This window comes from Enhydra lutris, unplaced genomic scaffold, assembly GCF_002288905.1.
Source record: "Enhydra lutris kenyoni isolate GAN:26980312 unplaced genomic scaffold, ASM228890v2 scaffoldscaffold43, whole genome shotgun sequence".
In the NCBI taxonomy this organism is placed as follows: domain Eukaryota; kingdom Metazoa; phylum Chordata; class Mammalia; order Carnivora; family Mustelidae; genus Enhydra; species Enhydra lutris.
Window position 1 is genome coordinate 3,480,735 of NW_019154127.1, and position 14,107 is coordinate 3,494,841.

The 14,107-nt window shown below is 46.6% G+C and overlaps 1 protein-coding gene across 4 annotated transcripts in view; it reads left to right on the top strand.

The window, feature by feature from the left end:
* The first annotated feature begins 491 nt into the window (after positions 1-491).
* LOC111155788 (eva-1 homolog C) overlaps positions 492-14,107 on the top strand; it is a 69,023-nt gene continuing 55,407 nt past the window's right edge. For 3 of the 4 annotated variants that reach the window (XM_022516191.1, XM_022516192.1, XM_022516193.1), the window contains exon 1: positions 492-651. In XM_022516191.1, the coding sequence (XP_022371899.1) occupies positions 492-651 (160 nt within the window). Of the gene's footprint in view, positions 693-733; positions 747-14,107 lie in introns of all 4 variants that reach the window. The other variant, XM_022516190.1, reaches the window with a different exon arrangement.

Consider the following 14,107-nt stretch of genomic DNA (forward strand, 5'->3'; position numbering starts at 1 on the left):
GCAGCCAGGGCGAGGCTGGCGCCGGGCCAGCGCGGGCCGGGCCAGGGGTGCCGGGCGGTCTCCGGGGCGGGGACCCAGGCGTGAAAGGCGCTCAAGTTGCGCGGTCCTTGGTGCGCTGTTGGGGGCGCCCTCCGCAGCGGGCAGCTGGCCAGGGACCGGCCCCCGCAGCCGCCGGGCGCGCGAAGGCTGCACTTTCCCTTCGGCCCCCCTCGTTTCCTCCCGCGGGGAGGCAGCGGAGATTTCCTCTCGGGGAAACTACGCGGATCCTTCCCGGGGCTCCTCGCCCCGCCCCACTTCTCCGCCCCCTCCCCTTTGCTGGGGAGTCGGGGCTGGCCTGCGCTGGGAAGAGGCTCTGGCAGCCTGAGCCGGGAGGTGGCGGGGGGCCGCGGAACCGCAGGCCAACGACTCGCCCCGCCATGTGACGCTGCCCTCTGCCCAGGGACCCCCATCGCGCCCCGGGCCCGCGCCCGCTCTAGGTCGCGCCGGGCACCATGCTTCTGCCTGGGCACGCGCGCCCGCCGCCCGCGCCGCAGCCCGCGCAGCATCCTGGACCCCGCAGGCAGGTAGAACCTCCCGGGCAGCTCCTGCGTCTCTTCTACTGCACTGTCCTGGTCTGTTCCAAAGAGATTGCAGCGCTCACGGACTTCTCCGGTAAGAAGCAACCTCCCTCGCCCTGCGCCCCCGGCGCCACAGTGCGCCCAGGTGAGCCCTCGGCTGGGGGCAGCCACCCGAGGGGGCACAGCCGGGTTGGATTGACGTTTAGGCACGCTTATAGCCAGTTTTCTTGCCTGGTGTGAGCCTTTGGCATAGAGGTGGCTGCGTGTGGAGTGATGGCACAGGAGGTCCTCCCCTCCCCAAGGAAGGGTGGGTAACCTATTGGGAGTTTCTCGCCCTGCTGTTTTCCTCGTCAATTTCCCATCAAGGGCTCCTGGCATCAGGGACCCGACTCTGACGGATACGTGTCCCCTGGAGGCTCCTAAACCCTGAGCCGCGCCCAGCGCTGTACATTACACGTGCTGGTCCGCGGAGTTGCACTTGGTTTGCCACGCGCGTGGTCCGGGTGCGCCCCAGCCAGCCTCCCGGGTGCCCATGTATGGAGACTAGCCCGAGGGACCTCTGACCTGAAGTCTGCGCCTGCAGGCAGGGAGGGAAGCCTGCCGGCAGGTCCCTGTGCCAGATGAGCAGAAGTTTGCCGAACAGAGACTGGGCGTGGGGGAGGGTCTTGACTTTACCGCCAAAAGGTACAAGCGCCCCCCTTCCCCCTCCAGTCCCAGTCTCCTTTACATAAAATAATGACTCCCTCCTCCCAGTAAACGGTGAGGCTTTCCTTTGGGGAGAGAGACTCACACCAAAGCTCCCGTAGCTGATCTCAGTTCTGGGGTAGTAGGTGTGGCTCCACGAAGTGAGAGAAGTTTCTGGGTTGATGATGGCTGGAGGAACCACATTCTTGTTTTACCGCTGCACTTGCTTAACAGACCTGGTTCTCCCTCTGGTGAAGTTGGAGGCCTTCACCCTTTCCCAGCCCCTGCCCAGCCCAGGGGGCAACTCTGAACCCCACTCTCCCCCTTCTCCAGGGATCTTCTGCCAAGTCCGAGCTTTTGCGGGCAGGGTCCTTTGCAATCTAATCATGGTAAATGGAGTCACTTCTCCCCCTGCTCTGCAGTAGACTGGTACGTGGCAGAGAACACCGGCAAACCAGGAGCTGAGCTGGGTTTCTAGTTTACTTACAGAGAATGTCATTGTTAGCTGAGAGCCCTTAGGTCAGAGGTTCTTTGCTTTGAATATTTAATATCAAGGCAGTGTTTCTACCTAGCAAAGGGAGCCAAGATATGCCTATTTGGCAAGCAAACTGCGGTCCTTAAAATTGAGCACTGTGGGGTCAGAATACTGCAGTAAATGTCCTAGGGAAATGCTTCTCAAGTGCTATTGACTTTTTTTTTCTTTTTCTTTCTTTCTTTTTTTTTGGTAACAGAACTTTCTTGGCTGTTAGAAAAGTTCCATATTTGCTGATTTAAGCTATGGAAAGCAGTTCTGAATCTGCCACCCTCTAGCTCTGAATATTGTGGAGAAAGCATTGAAAGCTAACAAACCTTTTTTTTTTTTTTTTTCTGGTGACATCACTGCAACAGAACAAATATTGCTTTAGGTAAATTGCGGTGTAACCATTAGATTGTTTTCACAGATTATAGACACTTGGAGTTTGTTTCTTTAGTGAAACAGTTGCAGTGTTTGCTGCCGTCTGTAGGTTACCACCCAAGTTTGGAATTGTCTGTATGTAGCGACCGTTCTAGAAGGCGTGTTGGAGCTATCCAACAGGGATGCCACATCCTAAGGGAAATGGATATTTTGATACATGTGCTTCTTAATGACAGTAAATGATAAAAAGAGGTATTTCCTTCTGCTTTCTGTGTGAACCTGAATTCCAGGGTTTAAAACTCCCTGCGCCGCTGGGAAATGGTGATTTGACCAAGTTGTCCACAAGCAGCCTCCATTTTATCTCTGATCAGCCTTGCTCCTCAGGGATCTGAGGGCTAGGGAGAGAGTGTCAGGGAGCCTTTTTGGGAGAAGAAAGAAAAAAAATTACATCCTCCCAAAGCACAGACACATTCAGGTTTAAATCTAAATGCTATATTGTGTGGCATCGGGGAAACATTAGAGAAGGCTCAGAGAGAAAGATAGAGTCTTTTGTTGATTGGTTTGACTCGAAACCTTTAAGGACCCCCTAACTCTGTGATATACAGCATTGGGAAAAATTCCCAAGCTCCAGAGGTGACCATCTGAGGGTTCATTCAACTGCTTTAGTCAAAGCAGTGTATACCCATCATGTAATTCCAAAATCCCCTCCACCCAGCACCTGGGGGCCTCAAACCCTGATGCCTGCTTTCCTGGGGACAGGTGGTCCTGCTCTTTTTTATGAACTGGGAGGCATTAGAAACCAGAGGTCTGTAAGGAGATAGTGCCCCCTGTTTCCCCACAGAGCCTTACAAGAATTGCCCAGCGCTGGGGAGCAGCCTTTGACAATGCCGATAGTACTTGTTTCTCTAAACAAGGAAACATCAAAAACTGAAGCTGGGGGGTGGGGGTGGGGGTGGGGGGGACTTGGGATCCCTTTGCCCTGGGAAGAAGGGGATGGAGGAAGGATGGTGTTTCCACATGAAAGAAAGTACCAGAATGTCAGGGGTCCCAGTCATTGTGTGTACAGTATAGGGCCTCCCAGATTAACAGAGCAGAGTTTTGGAAAGTTACTTAAGCCTTTCTCTTCTTTGCAACTCTTCCTTGAGCCTTTTCCTGGGGCTGTCAGCTGGTGTAGTTTTCCTGGGTCATTGATTTTTTTTTTTTTTTTTTTTTTTTGCTTTGAGGATTCCAGCATCAGATCTCACTCTTAATAAGCCAGGGGCTGCATGGTGGCCTCCCCCTCCCCCTCCATGCTCGTGACTTGTGCTAATCACCTCCAAGCCTGCTGGGAAAAAGGCTTCCCAAGCACCCCCTTCCTTCTCATCCCTGGAGATACTGAGATGCTGCCAGCAGCCACTGGAAGGCTATCATCACTGCATTAAAAACATATCCCAGGAAGACAAGAACAGTTCATGCAAAACCAGTGCCTATGATCCTTAATCCCATACTCAAATACACTCGGCTTTCAAAGGTTTTCCTCCTTGGGATGGAGTTCTTTTTTTTTTTTTTTTTTTTTTTACTTCATTCCCAAATCGGGGATTTGGCCAGAGAGGTCTAAATTGATCATTGATTTTTTTTTTTTTCGAACAGAAGTGTAATGTCAGCATCATCTTTGTTCAAAGAAGAAGGCAGGGATGAGGGCTGAGAGGAGGGAGGGATGCCATCTTGGTTTCCGGCCATAGAATGCAAAGGATCTTCCACATTTTGTCCTGCTTTGAAGAGCAATGTTCCGGTGTGTCTCTCAAACTTATTTTGCTGAGTTCAGTTTCTCAGGTCTTGTTCATTTTTTTTTTCTTGGTGATTTTTCTCCCCATATCTCTCTGCTGAAGGCCAGCAGCAGCATCTCTTGTCTCCTTGTGTACCCCCTTTCTTTCTTTTCTTTCTTCTCAAAGAAGTTCAGAGAGATTGATGGGCTTGTTGAGAGGGATGGAGAGGGAATGGAGGGAGGGAAGGGGTGGAAAATTGTTCTAGTTCCCACTTGGAATCCTAGAAAACTCTACACTTTTGACAGAGTAGGCATGAGCCTATGTCCACACATTTGGTTTCACCCTGGGGCACATAATGGTGAATGTGGGAAGCAGAAGGGAAGGGAAATGAGACACAAGGAGAGCGGGGCAGTCTTTAAGGTCTTCCTTGTACCAAACTGTCCCCAGACCTTAAAGATGGAAGGGGTTGTCTGGGCCGATGTCCTGCTCCCTCCCGAAGCAAACCAGTAACCCAAGCCAACAAGAAGTGGTGTTTGTTACCAGATCATTTGCAGCCCAGCATATAAGCCCAATCCTAGCTCCTTATTTCACTGGCCAAGAATTTCGGAATGTAGAAAAATGGTAAGTCAATCGCTCTTGAAGCCTCAGGGGTGGGAACCAGGTCCTGATGGAGGGTGGGAACCAGGTCCTGATACAGTTGTTCATTTAGGAGAGAACGAACCTTCCCGTTCTGCTCAGATAAGCAGTGGCTCTCCACCCTGGCAGCACACGAGAATGGCTTCAGTCTGAACAAATGTGGGGGCGCTCAATCAGCACCCCAGGGCTTCTCGAGTAACCAGTCTGCGGGGGGCGCCAGGCCCTGGCATCATTTTGAAAGTCCCAGGCAACTCAGGATAGCCAGAGTTGAGAACCACCCCTCTTAGGTTCAGAGGGAAGGACTACCTCCCACGTGCATGGGTTCATTCAGGGTGCACAGGCGTGACTGGGTGTCCCTCCCCCCCTCCCCCAAGGCTCCCTACCAGGGAGACTGGGACTGTATTTTCCCAGCCACCCATATGTCTCTGCACCCCAGCACACACATACAGAGTTCAGCATTTGCTCGTGCCTTAGTCACATCGCCCTTTTATTCAGGGACTGTCTTTACTTGTCACAGATTTTATGGGATGAAAAGCTGGCTCATAACCAAAGAAAAACAAGCCCAATGTCTGAAGGGGTTGCCCAGCTGTCACAGAAGAAGAGAGATGAAGAGAGGCATCTGAAACTGCTAGTCCGTTTCCATGGGAAGTAACTACATTTGAAAAGTGTTCTGCTGGCTCTTTCCGTAGCAGGGAAGAGGAGTCTGGGCTAGCGAGTGACTCCATTATTGATGACTCTGCTCTCCCAGACACTTTATTGGAAAGAGCAGCCTAACAGCAGTTTCGGGGAAGGGACAGAAAGGCAGGGAGTAAAAGTTAATTGAACACTGTGTTATATGATTTCCAACACATCACAGCCCCACGAAGTCCACATTAGCCTCACTTTCCAGATGAGAACCAAGCCCCAGAGGGGTTAGCTGACCTGCCCAAGACCACCCGGCTGGGATGCAGAGCAGAGACAGACTCTGACATGAGCCTGGGGGAGGAGGTGGCTTGGCCTGTGCGGGTGCTGGGTGGGGAGCAAGCCGGGGAGGGGGGAAGGTGTCACAATCTGCCTAAACTTTCTAGATAGTTCATGGAGTGATCACAGCTGCATCAGTTGCCCACTGAGTAGACTGACCTTGCCCATTCTGCCCTTCAGTACCTTTTCCACCCAGTCCATCCAAAGTGGCTGCACACGGGAGGCAATCCAGTGGATGTAGGAGGAAAATGTTAGAACTTCTGTTCATTCATACTGGCTTCTTTTCAATCTTAAAAAAAAAAAAGTCACATAAAAATCCACAGTTGAACAGTACACAGTTTGTACATATATTGGAGATGTATTCCCAAATTTTTTCTGCTAATGGTGTTCATGATATTAAGGATTTGGAGGTCACTGGTCTTAGGCACCCTGTTGACATCTTTAAAATTCTTGAAAAGGCACCACTTTGGGGGTAATATGCTCTCCCATTACCTATCCCTGCTCCCTATCTTGCTGTCTATCCCAGCTCTACGTCTGCTAGTAAAATTGAGAGGCAGGATTTGAACCAACTAACTGGTTTCCAAAATCCATACACTTGTCATTCGAGCTAAGTAATGGACCTAAAAGCTAGAGGTGAGGGCTTTCTGAAGTTTTATGATACAAAGTCATTATTCTAATGAGGCTGGTGTGTTTTTATCATTCTGGAAGGAAACAGCTTTTCTTAGTAATACAAATCCTGCAGTCACAAGATTTTAGTATTTGGTCACCAGAATTTAGAAGGACTATCTCAGAAGGGAAGGGTGGCTGACTAAGTGACTCTAGTCTGTTCTCTGAGTCTCTCCTCCTCCCTGGGGGTGCCCAATTCTGGAACCCATTAGCTGACCCCGATGTGTGCACCATCTCATTTAAGACTCTGGTCCAGCTGGGTGTGGCTTGCCTTAGCACAAGTGAGCGAAGTTGGTGAGTTCAAAATTCTATTAGTGTATCAAGCACATTACAGCACCATATGCTAGACACTGTTCTAAGAACTTTATGTTTATTATCTCATTTGATCCTCACCACCTGTGAAATGGATGCTATGATAATAAATTGAAGAAACTGATGCAAAGGAAAGTGAAGTAATTTAGGGAGATTTGAACCCAGGCAGCTCCTCTAACATAAAAACAAATACAGTAGTTTAAAGCAATGCCATTTCTGTAATGTTTGTCTCCTAACCCACCAGACCCAAGTTTTTCCCCAGGATATGTGGAAAATACCTATAAAGGTACTGTCCATGCCACGTCCTGTCTAAAGGTTTTACTATATAGTCCCAAGGAACTGAATACAGAATAAGATCTATAATCCATTTCTGGAAATATGATAGAACTGGTGATCTATAATTATTTCTCCAACAAAACATCTAGAGCTGCTGAGTGAAATATAACAGACATCCTTTAAATGCTTGAGTGACTATATATAGGGGATACCCAGGGAACAAACATGAAGAGGGATCAGAGAACTGGAGAAGTTAGCTGGAACTGCCCCTGTGGTTACACTGGGACCTTCTGATCATCTTTACAACCAGGATTTAACAGGTGCATGAAGGCAAGAGATGTGGCATTAGACCAACGTAAAGTGAGAAGTTGGAATAAAGATCTTCCTATAAAGTTGGGACCCGGAAGGGTTAAACATTCATTTAAAAAGTGGATGAGAAACAAATCAGTTTTCTTGCAAAGAAAAACAGCAAGAAAACTTGTCTCAGCCTGGGCTAAGGTTCGGAGAAAAAATTAATCTCCCTCAAGAATATGTAATCACAAGTCTGCCTTTTTAAGAGTCTGGGTTTTAAGCTCACATTATCTTTACCAAGAAACCTCATTTGAGAATCTAACAAAATTGTCCAAGATTTGTTGTGCCTCAGGATACTTGGCAAAACACACACACACACACACACACACACAAACACACACACACGCATGCACATCCTCCCTACATAAAGACATCATCACAAGCTCCAGAAGATTCCTATTGATGAAATATTGCTGATTATGAACACACAATCCGAAATTACATTCTCTGAGCAACAGTCAGCAGTAAAAAGAACAGGGTTCTTAATAAATAACAGAGGAAAACTAAAACAGAAGAACAAATAAAAGAGCAAGTCTAAAACATCACTAAGGAATGAAAGGCTATAAATATTTGAAAAAGAAGAAAATATATCTGTTTACTAATATTACTATACTAATGAAAATGTATTCATTGAAATTAAAGCTTAATGGATAGATCATATATTGCTGAAGAGAGAAACAATGAACTGGAACATAAAGCTGGGGAAATTATCTAGAATGCAGCAAAAAAGGTGAAGACATGGAAAACATGGAAACAAGTTTGTAAGACATGGAGGATGGAATGAAGGTTCAACATACATTGGATTAGTATTCCAGAGAGAGTAGGGAAATGAGAGAGTGGCAACACTCAAAGTGATAATATCTTGGAATCTGTTTTCAAGAATTAATGAAAGATTCAGATTGAAGCATCCCAAGCAAGATAAATAAAAATAAATTTATACCTATCATATTTAAACTATAAAATACTAAAACAAAAGTGACAGTCTTGGAAAAAATCAGAGAAAGAGAGAGAGAGAAAATGTCATCTATAAAGTCTTTGCAACAACAATAGTGAAATCCAGAAGCCAGTGAAGTATTTTTCCAGGTTTTGGAAAAACAAAACAGAACAAAACAGAACGGAACAACTTGTCAGAGCAGATCTATATACCCAGCTAAACTATCAAGACAGAGTGTAGAGATTGCAAAACATAAATTAAAAAAAGAAGAAGAGCATGAAATCAAGCTGTGTTTACCACCAATAAACACTTACTGAAAGATCTCCCAGAAGATGTACTTTGTGGAGAAGGACACTAAGTCTAGAAGGAAGGACTGAGTTATAAAGAAAAGAAATGATACAAAGGTTGGCACTTTACCTATATACCTTGCTCTGTCTTCCTTCTTGGAGAGTGCCATCTTCTTGCCTGGAGAGAGATTTCTCAAAGATATCTTGTCCTTTTGGCAGCTAAAGCCAAGGGACAGATTTTTTTACTCAATTGAGCTCTTCCACTGTCTTAGGACTTCCAGTCTGAGGTACCCAAGCTTGGTGCCCAGGTGGCCATCAGTTCCACAGTGACTATATAACAGCAGTTTTCTGTCAAAGAACAGGAAATGTGCAAGTCTTTCCAGTACCAGATGCTGTGTGAGGTATGACCCAGAGCTACCCTAAAGAGTCAGCCCTGTCCTGGGGAAGCTTCCTTGTCAGTGGGTTCATGCACAGACAGGAACAAATAGCTTGAAGGGTGAATGGTAGATTTGGCAGGTGGCGTTCTCCAAATGGTACCCACACCGCAGAGCATGGAACCGAGGATTTAACCATGTGCTCTCGAACCTACCAGACAATTCTGCCTGGGCATAAATTTTTCATTTCCATACCTGTATTTCTGAATACCTATACCACTTGCTCACTCAGGCTCCCCCCACCCCTCTACCAAACTGAATTTCTCCTGGATTTATAAGCTAGGGAATGAAGTGATGTTTGGGGTTAGTTTTGACCTGAGGGCCAAGTTTTCCACACACAGAGAACCAGGCAACATTTAAATTCAAAACTCAGGCCACTGAATCTGAAATGTATGTTTGCAAACTGTCTGATTTCATGTCTGCCTCAGATGTCTCGTGAATACAAATCGCCTCATTTGAGGTCGGAGGAGCAGGGAGAAGGAAACCTAAGAATGATCTCCAAAACAAATCTTTAATTCGGATGAGTATAATAGAATGTAATCCCGTTTCAAGTCTATCAGCATTCCTTTGATGATTACAAATGAGTCCCTTTTCCCCTGCAACGTGGGGGAATAATCTGGATAAAATAACCCTTTTTGTCTGCAAGAGCCAGTGTGATGCATACTCGTGACAGCCTACAGAGCAGCGTTTCAGGGTCTGGGAAGAGCACTGTGCCACCAAGTTCTTCCTTTCTTTCTCTGTACTCAGAAGATTTTTCACTCTTTTTATGTGCACCAGCATCTGAAGTTCTCAGGTGTAGAAATAATAAATCATCATAGTGTCCTCTGGGACAGGAGAGATCTGGGTCCCCAGCCCTGTCCCCTCTGCCTGTTTGTTGGGAAGCAGGTGGAAATGAGAAGACACCATCTCATCGAGAAGGCCAGCTTGTACGGTTTTTGAGAAATATTCTTTAGGGAACGCGCACCATTTTATAGCCCCTTTTCTACTGGGAAAGAAAAATGTACCTCAATCCCAAATCAGACTTACACACTTCTTTTTGTCAATTTGGTAGTGACATTAAGGGGTAGGTGTTTTTAAAAACTCCTTCCTCCATTCTCCAAGGCCTGAACCACACAACACACCTTCCAGAGGTAGCAACGCCAAATGCTTTTTGGTCAGGTGAGACAGAATGCAAAGACGGCCCCTTCTGCAGCCTCAGGATGAAAAGTGGTCTCAGTGGTCCGGAGCTATAGTACCCACTGTGTGGAACTGGTCACGGCACTCTGTGGAGAATTCCACTGGGCAGGTCTTGAGTGATTGCTCTGCATCTTTAACTCCTACAGTTCAGGTGCGAGCACCTCTCTTCTGATTTACTTTTTTTTTTTAAAGCTAGATCCCCAGGATTTTATTTCTCCATAATTCTGTCTATCTGTTTGTCTGTCTATCTACCCATCTATGCATCTCTCTGTCTATCTATCTAGAAAGGTGGGGGGGGGGCGGAGGGAGAGGAAGAAAGAGAATCTTAAGAATCTTAAGCGGGAGAGAGAGAATCTTAAGCACTGGGCTCGATCTCAGGACCCTGGGATCATGACCTGAGCCGAAATCAAGAGTCAGATGCTTAGCAGACTGAGCCACCCAGGCGCCCCCTCTCCAGAATTCTCTTTAAATAGTCATGACTCCCTCTAGCCATAAATCAGTGCTTTGAGCTGAAAGGCCTGCCGGTCTCAGCCTTCTGAGTTTGTCTCTGGTTGGTTCAGGCATGTTATCTGGGGTTGTCAACCTTGACCCCCAATGCCATCTGGTCCTTCTAGTAGATGACTGTCTTTACCTGGTGAAAACTCAGCTTGCCCTAATGTCTCCTCTAAACCAGCAGCTCTCGGTCCAGGGAGCTTTTCATCCCTTCCCTCCCAGGGATACTTGGCAATGTCTGGAGGTAATTTTATTTGCCACAACTAGTGGTGCTACCCGCATCTAGTGACGGGAGCCAGGGATGTTACGAAACTTCCCAGGACACTCAGACAGCACCCACCCCCCCACAAGGAATGACCCTGTCCTCACGCTGGACTTGAGGAACATGGGGCTACACCAGCTGGCATGTCCCCATTTTATTTTCTACACGTTCAGAATCTGATAAGGGTGGGGAAAATTCATAGTAACCGAAGGTGAGTCTGGAAATCCTAGAGACACCTCCTTGGCACTCTTCCTCAAGGTCAGCTTGCCTCCTGCAGACACCAAGAAGTGTCCAGTTCTTGAAAGTCAAGGAAATGGACATCCAGCCACTGTGAGGGTCCCTCCTGGGGCCCGTGGCTCCCCACCCTACCCCTTTCCTCTAGGGAACTTGCCTGTGCCCCTGGCCCTTCTGCCCTCCTGATTTCCAACTCACACATTGGCTATCGTTACTGTCAAATTAAATATCACTCGGGGGAGGTGTTCGGACTTGAAGTCGGTTGCTCACTCGCAGTACGAGGATGCATTTGCAACGCCTCTCAATTATTTCACAACTCAGTGAAGCAATCATGAGGGGCGGGGGGCACAGTCTGATTTGAATTTTTAAAAGAGAGAGTGAAAGTCATGAAAATTGTGAAAACTGCTTTTCCTCGGCACCTCCTACTGCCTCATCCTCCTTTCCTCCTCCCCGCTCCTGCACCCATTCTCTACCAGCGCTACCCTCTTCCTACCCTCCACTGCCCACCGGGTTCAGAAGGCTCCTGGCACATTCATACCAAAGGATGTGTCTGTGAAACATTGTCTCCACATTTCTGTGCTGCCTGTTAGAATGTGTTACAGTGTTCCGAGATGTTTCTAAGAGCACTAATTGGGTGAGCAGTGTTATTCCAGAGCAACACTGCTCAGTGCAGTGCTGAATGTCATACCCTTAGCCTGGAGCACGTGAAGCCATGTGGACAAGGGGCTGAGCACCGCAGCAGCGCCCACGCCGGCGAGGAGGAAAACCAGCAGATCCCTCTGAAATGACAACTGTCACTGTGGCTCAGAGGCCACCAGTTCAAAGGTCACCCACTTTCAGACCTGACTCTCCCAGTCACTCCTCTTTCAGACAGGTTGGAACTCTAATGAAAATATCTTTCCTTCTGCCAAACACAGAAGATGTGGTAGAGTTTCTGAAAGGGTGAACGGGACACCAGCAGGAATGGATGTGCTGTATTTGTACAGTTTGGTGACTCAGTACATCTGAATCTCCAGGCATTTTAAGAGCTTTGTCCAAAAAAAAAAAAAAAAAAAAAAGGTCTATTGTGTAGCTGTTGGCACTGAAGAAAATAGCAGGCCTGTCAGAACTCTGTTTCAGATTTAATTTTAAAGTGGGTGATGTAAGAATGCCGCCCAACGGGAGGGCTTTGCTCCTTTCCTCCTTCCTACCTGTTTGTTGTGATAGAACTAGAGTTTTGTTTTTTGTTTTTTTTTAAGATTTTATCCATTTATTTGACAGAGATCACAAGCAGGCAGAGAGGCAGGCAGAGAGAGAGAGAGAGGAGGAAGCAGGCTCCCTGACAGGCAGAGAGCCCAACGTGGGGCTCGATCCCAGGACCCTGAGATCATGACCTGAGCCGAAAGCAGAGGCTTTAACCCACTGAGCCACCCAGGCGCCCCTAGAACTAGAGTTTTTGAGAATCAGTTCACGTATGAAAATCAAAGCACCTCCCCTTGACACCCTTTTTATAAAAAGGCATCATGTTCTGAAGCAAAGACTGGTATGTTTTTAAATGAATATGGCTTCTTGCAATGAAAGTAAAAACATGGGGCGCCTGGGTGGCTCACTGGGTTAAGCCTCTGCCTTTGACTCAGGTCATGATCTCGGAGTCCGGGGATCGAGTCCCACATCGGGCTCTGCTCTGCGGAGAGCCTGCTTCCTCCTCTCTCTCTCTGCCTGCCTCTCTGACTACTTGTGATCTCTCTGTCAACTAAATAAATAAATTCTTAAAAAAAAAAAAAAGAAAGTAAAAACATATTTGTGTTTATATATACATAGACACACCTGTACATACTATCCACCTAACTCTTTATGGGCATATGTGTATTTTTTTCAGAGTATCTTCTTACAAGATCTTACTTTTCTTTTTTTCAATACAACTTTTGAAATGCAGGTCTAGAGTCATTATTGATTTTCCCAAATGCCTCATGCATTTGATATTTACTTCTGGGTATTGATGTTACAAAAATAAGCAGGAAAACTTTATTAGGAAAAAGCTTTTTCCTAGTTGTTTCCCTCCCAGGACACTAAACAATGAACAGTGATTTTAATAAAAAATACATATGTATTTTAACATAGAGTACATGTTTCATTCTCTCTGTCCCTGCCTTCTCTTGGCCATAGGGATCATATACTATATGTAAAAAAAAAAAAAAAAAAAAGACAGAACCAAAGCATCATATTCAGCCCCAAGATTCACCTGAACAATGAATAGGTTGTAATTTTTCTGAGCTGGGAAAGTTTCTCACAATGTTGTCAAGCATTCCCATCCATGTTATGGGAATGACTTTGTGTCCATATCAGTCACTTGGGTCCTATACCCAGAACCACCAGACCTCAGCAAAAAGTTTCTGTTTTTTTCTTGCTGGTTTCCAAAAAAGTCCCTTTGGGACTTAGGGACCCGAAGAATCACAAAATTTAAGGGTGTGTGTGTGTGTGTGTGTGTGTGTGTGTGTGTGTTTGTTTTCATTTTTAAACATAGAGACTTTATACACAACATGGATTGTACCAGACTGAGTCCAGGATAAAATCAGACCATGGAGAAGAAGATCCATCTCTGGAAACAGAACACAGATGCACCCACCTCAGCACTCCATGGTCCTCACACTTCCTTAGTGTGAGGAAGTCTTGAGCAGAGGGAATGTCTTAATTAATTACCGCTGTCCGTATAACTAAAACACACGCACACAGAAGCGAAGGGACTCTTATCCTTAGAAGGCAGTCGGTCAGCGACATGCAAACCAAACCCAAATGGAAGGGTTCCCTGGAATCTTGTGGAACCTTCTGGAATGCAGACTTGAGTCTTCTCTGTATTATTTATCTTTAGCACCTACATCTTCTCTTTCTGTAGGAAGCTAAAGCATGAGCGGGCGTGCACAAGATCCAATGTATTAATAGAAAGCTTTACTTTAAGGTGTCAAATTAAAAAAAGAATGCCAGATGTTTGTGGTTCAGTCTCATAGATTGGGTTAAAATCACAGTGTTGAGTGTTAGGATGTAAATTAATATAATTATCAATTTGTTGTTCAAGCCTCTGTGAGGAATGGACGTAACGTGACAGTACCTGTGCTTCGGTGGGCTGTGCGGCGAATCGGCTGGAGTCACTGAAGCCTGAGAACCGCAGGGAAAAGTTTTAGCGGTTCTTGCTGCACAGCTTTTGGGGTCCGGGGCTGACGCTATCACGT